The sequence below is a fragment of the Diorhabda sublineata genome, chromosome 9 (genome assembly GCF_026230105.1).
Source record: "Diorhabda sublineata isolate icDioSubl1.1 chromosome 9, icDioSubl1.1, whole genome shotgun sequence".
Lineage (NCBI taxonomy): Eukaryota > Metazoa > Arthropoda > Insecta > Coleoptera > Chrysomelidae > Diorhabda > Diorhabda sublineata.
Window position 1 is genome coordinate 3,589,101 of NC_079482.1, and position 15,295 is coordinate 3,604,395.

General features: G+C 33.5%; 1 protein-coding gene across 4 annotated transcripts in view; it reads left to right on the top strand.

Moving 5' to 3' along the window:
• LOC130449076 (protein held out wings) overlaps positions 1-15,295 on the top strand; it is a 188,793-nt gene that overhangs the window by 125,560 nt on the left and 47,938 nt on the right. For all 4 annotated transcript variants that reach the window (XM_056786737.1, XM_056786738.1, XM_056786736.1 and 1 more), the window contains exon 2: positions 11,564-11,697. In XM_056786737.1, the coding sequence (XP_056642715.1) occupies positions 11,564-11,697 (134 nt within the window). The remainder of the gene's footprint in view (positions 1-11,563; positions 11,698-15,295) is intronic.

The window sequence follows — 15,295 nt, forward strand, 5'->3', positions numbered from 1 at the left end:
GTTTTTTCAAAACCCTCGCATTTGATTTTACGATAGACTAATAGAAAATGTTCTGCGCCAACTATTCCTAAATTTTTCGCTAAATATTCTCTTTGGAAAACAGGATGGTTGGTAACCCTACAATAAAACAACATCACTTTCTTTTCATTTACCATCTATATAATCCTTTAAGTGTTTTTTCAAAACCCTCGCATTTGATTTTACGATAGACTAATAGAAAATGTTCTGCGCCAACTATTCCTAAATTTTTCGATAAATATTCTCTTTGGAAAACAGGATGGTTGGTAACCCTACAATAAAACAACATCACTTTCTTTTCATTTACCATCTATATAATCCTTTAAGTGTTTTTTCAAAACCCTCGCATTTGATTTTACGATAGACTAATAGAAAATGTTCTGCGCCAACTATTCCTAAATTTTTCGCTAAATATTCTCTTTGGAAAACAGGATGGTTGGTAACCCTACAATAAAACAAAATCACTTTCTTTTCATTTACCATCTATATAATCCTTTAAGTGTTTTTTCAAAACCCTCGCATTTGATTTTACGATAGACTAATAGAAAATGTTCTGCGCCAACTATTCCTAAATTTTTCGCTAAATATTCTCTTTGGAAAACAGGATGGTTGGTAACCCTACAATAAAACAACATCACTTTCTTTTCATTTACCATCTATATAATCCTTTAAGTGTTTTTTCAAAACCCTCGCATTTGATTTTGCGATAGACTAATAGAAAATGTTCTGCGCCAACTATTCCTAAATTTTTCGCTAAATATTCTCTTTGGAAAACAGGATGGTTGGTAACCCTACAATAAAACAACATCACTTTCTTTTCATTTACCATCTATATAATCCTTTAAGTGTTTTTTCAAAACCCTCGCATTTGATTTTACGATAGACTAATAGAAAATGTTCTGCGCCAACTATTCCTAAATTTTTCGCTAAATATTCTCTTTGGAAAACAACATGGTTGGTAACCCTACAATAAAACAACATCACTTTCTTTTCATTTACCATCTATATAATCCTTTAAGTGTTTTTTCAAAAGCCTCGCATTTGATTTTACGATAGACTAATAGAAAATGTTCTGCGCCAACTATTCCTAAATTTTTCGCTAAATATTCTCTTTGGAAAACAGGATGGTTGGTAACCCTACAATAAAACAACATCACTTCCTTTTCATTTACCATCTATATAATCCTTTAAGTGTTTTTTCAAAACCCTCGCATTTGATTTTACGATTGACTAATAGAAAATGTTCTGCGCCAACTATTCCTAAATTTTTCGATAAATATTCTCTTTGGAAAACAGGATGGTTGGTAACCCTACAATAAAACAACATCACTTTCTTTTCATTTACCATCTATATAATCCTTTAAGTGTTTTTTCAAAACCCTCGCATTTGATTTTACGATAGACTAATAGAAAATGTTCTGCGCCAACTATTCCTAAATTTTTCGCTAAATATTCTCTTTGGAAAACAGGATGGTTGGTAACCCTACAATAAAACAACATCACTTTCTTTTCATTTACCATCTATATAATCCTTTAAGTGTTTTTTCAAAACCCTCGCATTTGATTTTACGATAGACTAATAGAAAATGTTCTGCGCCAACTATTCCTAAATTTTTCGCTAAATATTCTCTTTGGAAAACAACATGGTTGGTAACCCTACAATAAAACAACATCACTTTCTTTTCATTTACCATCTATATAATCCTTTAAGTGTTTTTTCAAAACCCTCGCATTTGATTTTACGATAGACTAATAGAAAATGTTCTGCGCCAACTATTCCTAAATTTTTCGCTAAATATTCTCTTTGGAAAACAGGATGGTTGGTAACCCTACAATAAAACAACATCACTTTCTTTTCATTTACCATCTATATAATCCTTTAAGTGTTTTTTCAAAACCCTCGCATTTGATTTTACGATAGACTAATAGAAAATGTTCTGCGCCAACTATTCCTAAATTTTTCGCTAAATATTCTCTTTGGAAAACAGGATGGTTGGTAACCCTACAATAAAACAACATCACTTTCTTTTCATTTACCATCTATATAATCCTTTAAGTGTTTTTTCAAAACCCTCGCATTTGATTTTACGATAGACTAATAGAAAATGTTCTGCGCCAACTATTCCTAAATTTTTCGCTAAATATTCTCTTTGGAAAACAGGATGGTTGGTAACCCTACAATAAAACAACATCACTTTCTTTTCATTTACCATCTATATAATCCTTTAAGTGTTTTTTCAAAACCCTCGCATTTGATTTTACGATAGACTAATAGAAAATGTTCTGCGCCAACTATTCCTAAATTTTTCGCTAAATATTCTCTTTGGAAAACAGGATGGTTGGTAACCCTACAATAAAACAACATCACTTTCTTTTCATTTACCATCTATATAATCCTTTAAGTGTTTTTTCAAAACCCTCGCATTTGATTTTACGATAGACTAATAGAAAATGTTCTGCGCCAACTATTCCTAAATTTTTCGCTAAATATTCTCTTTGGAAAACAACATGGTTGGTAACCCTACAATAAAACAACATCACTTTCTTTTCATTTACCATCTATATAATCCTTTAAGTGTTTTTTCAAAACCCTCGCATTTGATTTTACGATAGACTAATAGAAAATGTTCTGCGCCAACTATTCCTAAATTTTTCGCTAAATATTCTCTTTGGAAAACAGGATGGTTGGTAACCCTACAATAAAACAAAATCACTTTCTTTTCATTTACCATCTATATAATCCTTTAAGTGTTTTTTCAAAACCCTCGCATTTGATTTTACGATAGACTAATAGAAAATGTTCTGCGCCAACTATTCCTAAATTTTTCGATAAATATTCTCTTTGGAAAACAGGATGGTTGGTAACCCTACAATAAAACAACATCACTTTCTTTTCATTTACCATCTATATAATCCTTTAAGTGTTTTTTCAAAACCCTCGCATTTGATTTTACGATAGACTAATAGAAAATGTTCTGCGCCAACTATTCCTAAATTTTTCGATAAATATTCTCTTTGGAAAACAGGATGGTTGGTAACCCTACAATAAAACAACATCACTTTCTTTTCATTTACCATCTATATAATCCTTTAAGTGTTTTTTCAAAACCCTCGCATTTGATTTTACGATAGACTAATAGAAAATGTTCTGCGCCAACTATTCCTAAATTTTTCGCTAAATATTCTCTTTGGAAAACAGGATGGTTGGTAACCCTACAATAAAACAAAATCACTTTCTTTTCATTTACCATCTATATAATCCTTTGAGTGTTTTTTCAAAACCCTCGCATTTGATTTTACGATAGACTAATAGAAAATGTTCTGCGCCAACTATTCCTAAATTTTTCGCTAAATATTCTCTTTGGAAAACAACATGGTTGGTAACCCTACAATAAAACAACATCACTTTCTTTTCATTTACCATCTATATAATCCTTTAAGTGTTTTTTCAAAAGCCTCGCATTTGATTTTACGATAGACTAATAGAAAATGTTCTGCGCCAACTATTCCTAAATTTTTCGCTAAATATTCTCTTTGGAAAACAGGATGGTTGGTAACCCTACAATAAAACAACTTCACTTTCTTTTCATTTACCATCTATATAATCCTTTAAGTGTTTTTTCAAAAGCCTCGCATTTGATTTTACGATAGACTAATAGAAAATGTTCTGCGCCAACTATTCCTAAATTTTTCGCTAAATATTCTCTTGGGAAAACAGGACGGATGGCAACACTACAATAAAACAACTTCACTTTCTTTTCATTTACGATCTATATAATCCTTTAAGTGTTTTTTCAAAAACCTCGCATTTGATTTTACGATAGACTAATAGAAAATGTTCTGCGCCAACTATTCCTAAATTTTTCGCTAAATATTCTCTTGGGAAAACAGGACGGATGGCAACACTACAATAAAACAACTTCACTTTCTTTTCATTTACGATCTATATAATCCTTTAAGTGTTTTTTCAAAAACCTCGCATTTGATTTTACGATAGACTAATAGAAAATGTTCTGCGCCAACTATTCCTAAATTTTTCGCTAAATATTCTCTTGGGAAAACAGGACGGATGGCAACACTACAATAAAACAACTTCACTTTCTTTTCATTTACGATCTATATAATCCTTTAAGTGTTTTTTCAAAAACCTCGCATTTGATTTTACGATAGACTAATAGAAAATGTTCTGCGCCAACTATTCCTAAATTTTTCGCTAAATATTCTCTTTGGAAAACAGGATGGTTGGTAACCCTACAATAAAACAACTTCACTTTCTTTTCATTTACGATCTATATACTCCTTTAAGTGTTTTTTCAAAAGCCTCGCATTTGATTTTACGATAGACTAATAGAAAATGTTCTGCGCCAACTATTCCTAAATTTTTCGCTAAATATTCTCTTGGGAAAACAGGACGGATGGCAACACTACAATAAAACAACTTCACTTTCTTTTCATTTACGATCTATATACTCCTTTAAGTGTTTTTTCAAAAGCCTCGCATTTGATTTTACGATAGACTAATAGAAAATGTTCTGCGCCAACTATTCCTAAATTTTTCGCTAAATATTCTCTTTGGAAAACAGGATGGTTGGTAACCCTACAATAAAACAACATCACTTTCTTTTCATTTACCATCTATATAATCCTTTAAGTGTTTTTTCAAAACCCTCGCATTTGATTTTACGATAGACTAATAGAAAATGTTCTGCGCCAACTATTCCTAAATTTTTCGCTAAATATTCTCTTTGGAAAACAGGATGGTTGGTAACCCTACAATAAAACATCATCACTTTCTTTTCATTTACCATCTATATAATCCTTTAAGTGTTTTTTCAAAAGCCTCGCATTTGATTTTACGATAGACTAATAGAAAATGTTCTGCGCCAACTATTCCTAAATTTTTCGCTAAATATTCTCTTTGGAAAACAGGATGGTTGGTAACCCTACAATAAAACAACATCACTTTCTTTTCATTTACGATCTATATAATCCTTTAAGTGTTTTTTCAAAAGCCTCGCATTTGATTTTACGATAGACTAATAGAAAATGTTCTGCGCCAACTATTCCTAAATTTTTCGCTAAATATTCTCTTTGGAAAACAGGATGGTTGGTAACCCTACAATAAAACAACATCACTTTCTTTTCATTTACCATCTATATAATCCTTTAAGTGTTTTTTCAAAAGCCTCGCATTTGATTTTACGATAGACTAATAGAAAATGTTCTGCGCCAACTATTCCTAAATTTTTCGCTAAATATTCTCTTTGGAAAACAGGATGGTTGGTAACCCTACAATAAAACAACATCACTTTCTTTTCATTTACGATCTATATAATCCTTTAAGTGTTTTTTCAAAAGCCTCGCATTTGATTTTACGATAGACTAATAGAAAATGTTCTGCGCCAACTATTCCTAAATTTTTCGCTAAATATTCTCTTTGGAAAACAGGATGGTTGGTAACCCTACAATAAAACAACATCACTTTCTTTTCATTTACCATCTATATAATCCTTTAAGTGTTTTTTCAAAAGCCTCGCATTTGATTTTACGATAGACTAATAGAAAATGTTCTGCGCCAACTATTCCTAAATTTTTCGCTAAATATTCTCTTTGGAAAACAGGATGGTTGGTAACCCTACAATAAAACAACATCACTTTCTTTTCATTTACCATCTATATAATCCTTTAAGTGTTTTTTCAAAAACCTCGCATTTGATTTTACGATAGACTAATAGAAAATGTTCTGCGCCAACTATTCCTAAATTTTTCGCTAAATATTCTCTTGGGAAAACAGGACGGATGGCAACACTACAATAAAACAACTTCACTTTCTTTTCATTTACGATCTATATAATCCTTTAAGTGTTTTTTCAAAAACCTCGCATTTGATTTTACGATAGACTAATAGAAAATGTTCTGCGCCAACTATTCCTAAATTTTTCGCTAAATATTCTCTTGGGAAAACAGGACGGATGGCAACACTACAATAAAACAACTTCACTTTCTTTTCATTTACGATCTATATAATCCTTTAAGTGTTTTTTCAAAAACCTCGCATTTGATTTTACGATAGACTAATAGAAAATGTTCTGCGCCAACTATTCCTAAATTTTTCGCTAAATATTCTCTTGGGAAAACAGGACGGATGGCAACACTACAATAAAACAACTTCACTTTCTTTTCATTTACGATCTATATAATCCTTTAAGTGTTTTTTCAAAAACCTCGCATTTGATTTTACGATAGACTAATAGAAAATGTTCTGCGCCAACTATTCCTAAATTTTTCGCTAAATATTCTCTTTGGAAAACAGGATGGTTGGTAACCCTACAATAAAACAACTTCACTTTCTTTTCATTTACGATCTATATAATCCTTTAAGTGTTTTTTCAAAAGCCTCGCATTTGATTTTACGATAGACTAATAGAAAATGTTCTGCGCCAACTATTCCTAAATTTTTCGCTAAATATTCTCTTGGGAAAACAGGACGGATGGCAACACTACAATAAAACAACTTCACTTTCTTTTCATTTACGATCTATATAATCCTTTAAGTGTTTTTTCAAAAGCCTCGCATTTGATTTTACGATAGACTAATAGAAAATGTTCTGCGCCAACTATTCCTAAATTTTTCGCTAAATATTCTCTTTGGAAAACAGGATGGTTGGTAACCCTACAATAAAACAACATCACTTTCTTTTCATTTACCATCTATATAATCCTTTAAGTGTTTTTTCAAAAGCCTCGCATTTGATTTTACGATAGACTAATAGAAAATGTTCTGCGCCAACTATTCCTAAATTTTTCGCTAAATATTCTCTTGGGAAAACAGGACGGATGGCAACACTACAATAAAACAACTTCACTTTCTTTTCATTTACGATCTATATAATCCTTTAAGTGTTTTTTCAAAAGCCTCGCATTTGATTTTACGATAGACTAATAGAAAATGTTCTGCGCCAACTATTCCTAAATTTTTCGCTAAATATTCTCTTTGGAAAACAGGATGGTTGGTAACCCTACAATAAAACAACATCACTTTCTTTTCATTTACCATCTATATAATCCTTTAAGTGTTTTTTCAAAAGCCTCGCATTTGATTTTACGATAGACTAATAGAAAATGTTCTGCGCCAACTATTCCTAAATTTTTCGCTAAATATTCTCTTTGGAAAACAGGATGGTTGGTAACCCTACAATAAAACAACATCACTTTCTTTTCATTTACCATCTATATAATCCTTTAAGTGTTTTTTCAAAAGCCTCGCATTTGATTTTACGATAGACTAATAGAAAATGTTCTGCGCCAACTATTCCTAAATTTTTCGCTAAATATTCTCTTTGGAAAACAGGATGGTTGGTAACCCTACAATAAAACAACATCACTTTCTTTTCATTTACCATCTATATAATCCTTTAAGTGTTTTTTCAAAAGCCTCGCATTTGATTTTACGATAGACTAATAGAAAATGTTCTGCGCCAACTATTCCTAAATTTTTCGCTAAATATTCTCTTGGGAAAACAGGACGGATGGCAACACTACAATAAAACAACTTCACTTTCTTTTCATTTACGATCTATATAATCCTTTAAGTGTTTTTTCAAAAGCCTCGCATTTGATTTTACGATAGACTAATAGAAAATGTTCTGCGCCAACTATTCCTAAATTTTTCGCTAAATATTCTCTTTGGAAAACAGGATGGTTGGTAACCCTACAATAAAACAACATCACTTTCTTTTCATTTACCATCTATATAATCCTTTAAGTGTTTTTTCAAAAGCCTCGCATTTGATTTTACGATAGACTAATAGAAAATGTTCTGCGCCAACTATTCCTAAATTTTTCGCTAAATATTCTCTTTGGAAAACAGGATGGTTGGTAACCCTACAATAAAACAACTTCACTTTCTTTTCATTTACGATCTTTTAATTGACCCCACAGGAAATAGTCTAAAGGATTCATGTCGGGTGATCGCGGGGGCCATTCGTTAAAACCACGCCTTCCAATCCATCTTCTGGTAAACACATTTTTCAGTTATTGATTCACCACACACGCATATTGAGGTGTTTGGAATATTGTTATTGACTGAACTTACCAATAATGAAGTTTTTTCTTAAACGCAATTGAAAATAATTACTTGGATTTGGAAATATCCGAGCCAACGAAGGTATAATAAATCTAAATACGCTTCAATGAATTATTTTATACATACATACAGTTTTTCGGAATATTGGGTGTGGGATTCACGCATCTAACGAGGATTGTTACGTGAACAGTATCTACAATTATATCGATTTACGTTTCTATTAATACAAAAAGTGGCCTCATCGCAAAAATAACATGGATCTATATTATAATCCTTTAAGTGTTCTTTCAAAAGCTTCGCATTTGATTTTACGATAGACTAATAGAAAATGTTTTGCGCAAACCCTAGATTTTCATGAAATTTCTGATTTAATTTCGGATCAATACTAATATCAGATATTTTCAAATTTATATATTTATAACCTTGAAATTAATTGTTAAACGCATGTAGGCATTCAAATATGTATTTCCAAAGGTGGAAACTGATAATTAACATTTTTTTCTTCGTTAAATACTAATTCATTTTAGAGATATAATATGCAAATCTTGCGATTGATGACATTACGTAAGTTTATAATATCGTCTCCATAACAACAATATTGCAGAAACTAGCGATATATTTGGATGATAGATTTATTATATGCTGTTTTATATTTACAAATAGAAATTGATAACAAATTTTACCTTGAAAGTTTGTATTATAATTCTTATTTCAAAGACAAATACCCGACGTTACATCAGCATACGAGTTTTCGATTTGAGACATAGTCCAGTCAATAGTCTTGTTCCCATAGAATTTCGAGAAACTACAAAATTTTTTGTCAAATTTGGGTTTAGATAGAATTCAAAACCTTCTCCAAAATCTACCTTTGCCGACGAGTGCTTTTGTCCACTAAAATTAAAACAGTTATTGCGATTTAATGATAATCCAATTCCTTGGAATTCAACTCTTAATCTTTGGATAAAATTTATATGATATTGAATCCATTGGAATTTCCTACGAAATGCTTAAAAACTTTGCAACCGGTCGTTGCCAAAAAGAAAAACGACTGAGTTATAACAAAGTTATTCCACATCTGTAATTTGTACAAAAAATCCCGTTAATGTTGTATAATTTGAAAAGAAATTGCTTGAAATAACATTCAAACGAGCCTAACCTAACCTAACTTAACCTCACCTAACCTAAAAACTTTTTTATTCACAATCTTGCAATTTATACAAGTCTTGACGCACCAATGTCGTCATTGGTACTCAACTACATGGTCGACATAAAGCTTCAATTCTTTGAGTGTTTACTCCTTCCTGAGACACAAACTATCGATTATGACACAATGAGAAAACCGTGATCTATCAAGCCAATCATCTATGCGATGTTTGTACTTTTTTCAACATGTATTAGAATAAGAACTGAACAAACTTCTAATCTGAAATCTTCTTAGTCATCCTCGATGATCCACAACATTCAGTGGCCCTCAACAACTTGGTCTTTGTGGAAATTACGCCTCGTCTATCTGAACCCGGTCCTCCAATTACCACTCTGTTATCACTTGAAACAGGAATCTGATGCTTCACTAAGCTCAACTCTTCTTGAAGATCCTTGGGGCTTGCGGCGTCTAAATGTTCCCATCGATCCTCCATTTATGTTTATTACCAAACACAGACCTTCTTAAGTAATAACTTATGTTTTTGAGACCATAAGAAGGCATTTTGTTGGTCACAAATGTCTCCAACTCATATTTGTCGACTAAGTATTAATTAAGAACGATTGCCAATCAAAGCGGGATCTAGATTCGAACCCGGAATCACAGGTTACGCAGTCAAGCAACTTTATCAATTTGGTTATGTATTTGCTAGGTGATATTGAAACTCTACCAGAAAATATTTGATAAAAATTCAATTTCTTGCTTTTCTATTCTCTTCTACATGCAATATTGATTCTCTTCTATAGAACGAGACGTTTACTATTGAGTTTCTGGCGGTTTTCAATCCAGTATTCATCCTGCTCTTCGAATGTGTTCCAGAAGGTTAGCAGTACCAAAAATCGGTTCTCCAAGAAGTAAAACTGATCTTTTAAACGATGTTTTCTTAGAGCAAATAATTTTAAACAAAAATTTAACGAGATAATGTGCACACGTCGCAATTGTAACTGTTTGATGATATAAATTTCATATTGATGATTTATTAATATCGAATACCGATAATTGCGTCATTTCTTCTTGTTAATAACAATGATTACATAATTATGCGATAAACATTTCGAAAAATAAGTAAACAATTTACCTACAAGTTGTAATTTCTAAATATATATGAGTTACAGCTGTTGATACAGTCATCAGTTCACTAAGTTGGAAAATTTGTTTCAGTTAATTATCTTATTACCGACAAAAATTGTAATTTTATAGTAATTACCGAGAAATAAATAGCTTCCCAATTCGAATTCTGGTAAATCTTGAGTGAATTGAATGGAATAAAAAAAGGTAAAATTAAAGATGAAATTTTCACTTCTGAAATAGGGAAATTTCGGTTTCTAAATAACAATTTTTCGTATCAGATTGTCAACAGTTTAGTTGTGAATCGATGTGGTTATAATATTTATATCATATTATAACTTTTGCTAGTTCGAAAATGAATATTTGTACAGTAAAAGCCCGAATCATTGTCTCCAAAAAAACAAAGAATAAGGGATGGAGCTCTGATGGAAATCAATCAGCCTTCGACGTAAGATCAAGAAACCCAAAGAAAAAACAATTTTCAATTAACTGCATTATGGCATTGGCCAAAATACAAATCATGAACTGTTGACGACTGAATAAAAGTGATTTTCAACATTGAAACACCTTTATTTGTACGGGGATATCAATTAATTGTTGTTGGACGGGTGAAAGTGACACGTGTGTGACACACCCTACTGCACAGATATTTTTTCTCAACGAATACCACTGAATGTTTAATTCTCATGGAAGACATGATGAATTCTGCGAAACACATTCAAATATTCCGCCATAAGATTGTTCCATTTATGGAAATACTTGAAGCTATTGGCCTTTTACCACAATTTGAAATTGGTCCAGACTTAAGGGCGCGCTAATTTACCACAATTACATCCAATTGAAAACTTGTGGCGTATTCTTAAGAGACGTTTAAATAAGGTGGATTGTACTACAAAAAAATGATAACAAGCACGATTAAAGTGGGTTTTCACGATGATTTAGTGCCCTAAACTAAAGGAATCAATGTCAAGATGTTTCATTGAGACTTTTGACAAAGGGGGACAAACTTCATCCTAATGTCGATTTCCAATTTTCACTTTTTCTATTAAAAAATCTTTAATATCGAAGTATTTTATGATTTTAACCCAACCTTCAGTAAGCTCTTCGATACCTTGGTAAAACCACTCACTGCATTTTCAACATGTTTCGTAACTATGTAACATTGTTTAATTAATATTGTTTTGTTTCAGAAATAGCGAAAGTGAGAGCTAGTTTATTTCAAATAAATGGTGTTAAAAAGGAACCGTTAGTGCTACCAGATCCAGATGGGCCAGTAATGACACTCACAGAAAAAGTATACGTACCAGTTAAAGAACATCCAGATGTGAGTACATACCAACATACATTTTTCCTTTTATATTTATAATATTTACATTCAAACTCTCGATGTATCCCAATTTTACAATACAATTAGAAAAATATGGAAACAGGTGTTCTATGGTTGCCGCAGGAGAATATTTTTGTGTTAAAATAACATATGTCTTCTTCATCTTTATCTATCAAACAATCAGATGCCGCCTCTTTCGAAACTCTCAATATTCCTACGCCTCACCTGCGCCCCTTACGAAACTCTCAATATTCCTACGCCCCATCTGCGCCCCTGACGAATCCCTCAATATTCCTACGCCTCACCTGCGCCCCTAACGAAACTCTCAATATTCCTACGCCTCGCCTGCGCCCCTAACGAAACTCTCAATATTCCTACTCCTCATCCGCACCCCTTACGAAAATCTCAATATTCCTACGCCTCATATGCGCCACTGACGAAACTCTCAATATTCCTACGCCTCATATGCGCCCCTGACGAAACTCTCAATATTCCTACGCCTCATATGCGCCCCTGACGAATCTCTCAATATTCCTACGCCTCATATGCGCCCCTGACGAAACTCTCAATATTCCTACGCCTCACCTGCGCCCCTTACGAAACTCTCAATATTCCTACTCCTCATCCGCACCCCTTACGAAAATCTCAATATTCCTACGCCTCATATGCGCCCCTGACGAAACTCTCAATATTCCTACGCCTCATATGCGCCCCTGACGAAACTCTCAATATTCCTACGCCTCATATGCGCCCCTGACGAAACTCTCAATATTCCTACGCCTCATATGCGCCCCTGACGAAACTCTCAATATTCCTACGCCTCATATGCGCCCCTGACGAAACTCTCAATATTCCTACGCCTCATATGCGCCCCTGACGAAACTCTCAATATTCCTACGCCTCATATGCGCCCCTGACGAAACTCTCAATATTCCTACGCCTCATATGCGCCCCTGACGAAACTCTCAATATTCCTACGCCTCATATGCGCCCCTGACGAAACTCTCAATATTCCTACGCCTCATCTGCGCCCCTTACGAAACTCTCAATATTCCTACGCCTCATCTGCGCCCCTTACGAAACTCTCAATATTCCTACGCCTCATATGCGCCCCTGACGAAACTCTCAATATTCCTACGCCTCATATGCGCCCCTGACGAAACTCTCAATATTCCTACGCCTCATCTGCGCCCCTGACGAAACTCTCAATATTCCTACGCCTCATCTGCGCCCCTGACGAAACTCTCAATATTCCTACGCCTCATATGCGCCCCTGACGAAACTCTCAATATTCCTACGCCTCATCTGCGCCCCTGACGAAACTCTCAATATTCCTACGCCTCATCTGCGCCCCTGACGAAACTCTCAATATTCCTACGCCTCATCTGCGCCCCTGACGAAACTCTCAATATTCCTACGCCTCATCTGCGCCCCTGACGAAACTCTCAATATTCCTACGCCTCATATGCGCCCCTGACGAAACTCTCAATATTCCTACGCCTCATATGCGCCCCTGACGAAACTCTCAATATTCCTACGCCTCATATGCGCCCCTGACGAAACTCTCAATATTCCTACGCCTCATATGCGCCCCTGACGAAACTCTCAATATTCCTACGCCTCATATGCGCCCCTGACGAAACTCTCAATATTCCTACGCCTCATATGCGCCCCTGACGAAACTCTCAATATTCCTACGCCTCATATGCGCCCCTGACGAAACTCTCAATATTCCTACGCCTCATCTGCGCCCCTTACGAAACTCTCAATATTCCTACGCCTCATATGCGCCCCTGACGAAACTCTCAATATTCCTACGCCTCATCTGCGCCCCTGACGAAACTCTCAATATTCCTACGCCTCATCTGCGCCCCTGACGAAACTCTCAATATTCCTACGCCTCATATGCGCCCCTGACGAAACTCTCAATATTCCTACGCCTCATATGCGCCCCTGACGAAACTCTCAATATTCCTACGCCTCATATGCGCCCCTGACGAAACTCTCAATATTCCTACGCCTCATATGCGCCCCTGACGAAACTCTCAATATTCCTACGCCTCATCTGTGCCCCTGATGAAACTCTCAATATTCCTACGCCTCATCCACACAAACCATAAATTCTTATTTAAAGTGCACCGATATTTTAGCTATTTGAATATAAAAGTGAGTAAAATGAGCATTAAATTATCCCTTTCCCCTTGTAAAGAAATTAAGACAACGACGACGTGAGCAAACGCTAGTCTGCTCAGTAGGACTTTTCTACTTTCCCCCTGTATATTCAATTAGTCTATAAATTATGGTAATTAATTTTATTAAAAAGAGGGTTTTCCATTTTTAAAATATATCATTACAATAACTACGATGTTCACAACCCTATATATTAGCTAACTGATTTAATTTATTATTTAATTCATTGTTGTAGTCACTACACTTTTGAGGACCACTCTGTAAGTTGTTTTTAACGTAAATATATGCACCTATGACAACCATTCAATACCTGATAAAATCATATTTCAATATATGATTTGTGAGATATTAAGATATTTACAAACTAATCCTGTATAATAATTTATTTTATTTTTCTGAAGTGTAACGTACAATCCTTGAATAACAACGCGATTTTTGTAATAAATAAGTTAAATATTAATGTGAAACAAATCTATAAAAATTCTCTAGTTGTAACATCACTCTTAATAAATGTTTGTATACTTTTTTTTCTGGAGGTGACCTAGTATTACGGAATTACTAGTAAACGTTTTGAAAATGCACTCGGGCTATGTTGTATAATTACTGTAATTGACAACATCTGCGTATAATTGTTGTAAATTTCTTAGTATTCGCTTGCCAATACTTTCATTTGTACTTCGAATGAATAATATTAAAATTTTATACGAAGATATCATCAATATTCTAACAGTTATTTATACATAAAATAAAATCTTCCGGGTATTATTTTTCATTATAGTCTAGTCACCAGTAATTTGAGAAATATTCGAATTCAAACATTTTGATCCAATCAATTCCACAACTAATAAGATATTTGTACAAAAAAATCTGACAACAACGCGGTTATTTAGAATGCATTGACAGCTTGGGCGCGTTCTTAAAACGACGGCTTATATCACAGCGTTCACAAACGCGCCACGGGAATCGATGAGTGCACACTATGTTCATCGCACGTGATCGGGGAAACCATTACATAAACATTAATATTTATAGAAGTTAATACACCGGTATTTTGTTGTTTTAGGTTTACTCGCCGTTTTTTATTATTTATTATTATAAACGTGAAATAAACTATAGAATTTCAATACCTTCAAATTTTGACAGTGTCCAGAGTACACTCATAGAACTATATGGAATCAACCAGACCGTTTTTTATGTATAAAAATGAAATAGTAGGTTTATGTTATTGGAAAAATTTATATCTATACAGTTTTTTTCGAATACTAAATTGAAAATATATATATATATATATATATATATATATATATATATATATATATATATATATATATATATATATATATATATAGGTAATTATACCTTAAAAATATTCAAAATATCATTTATAATATAAAATAAATATTAT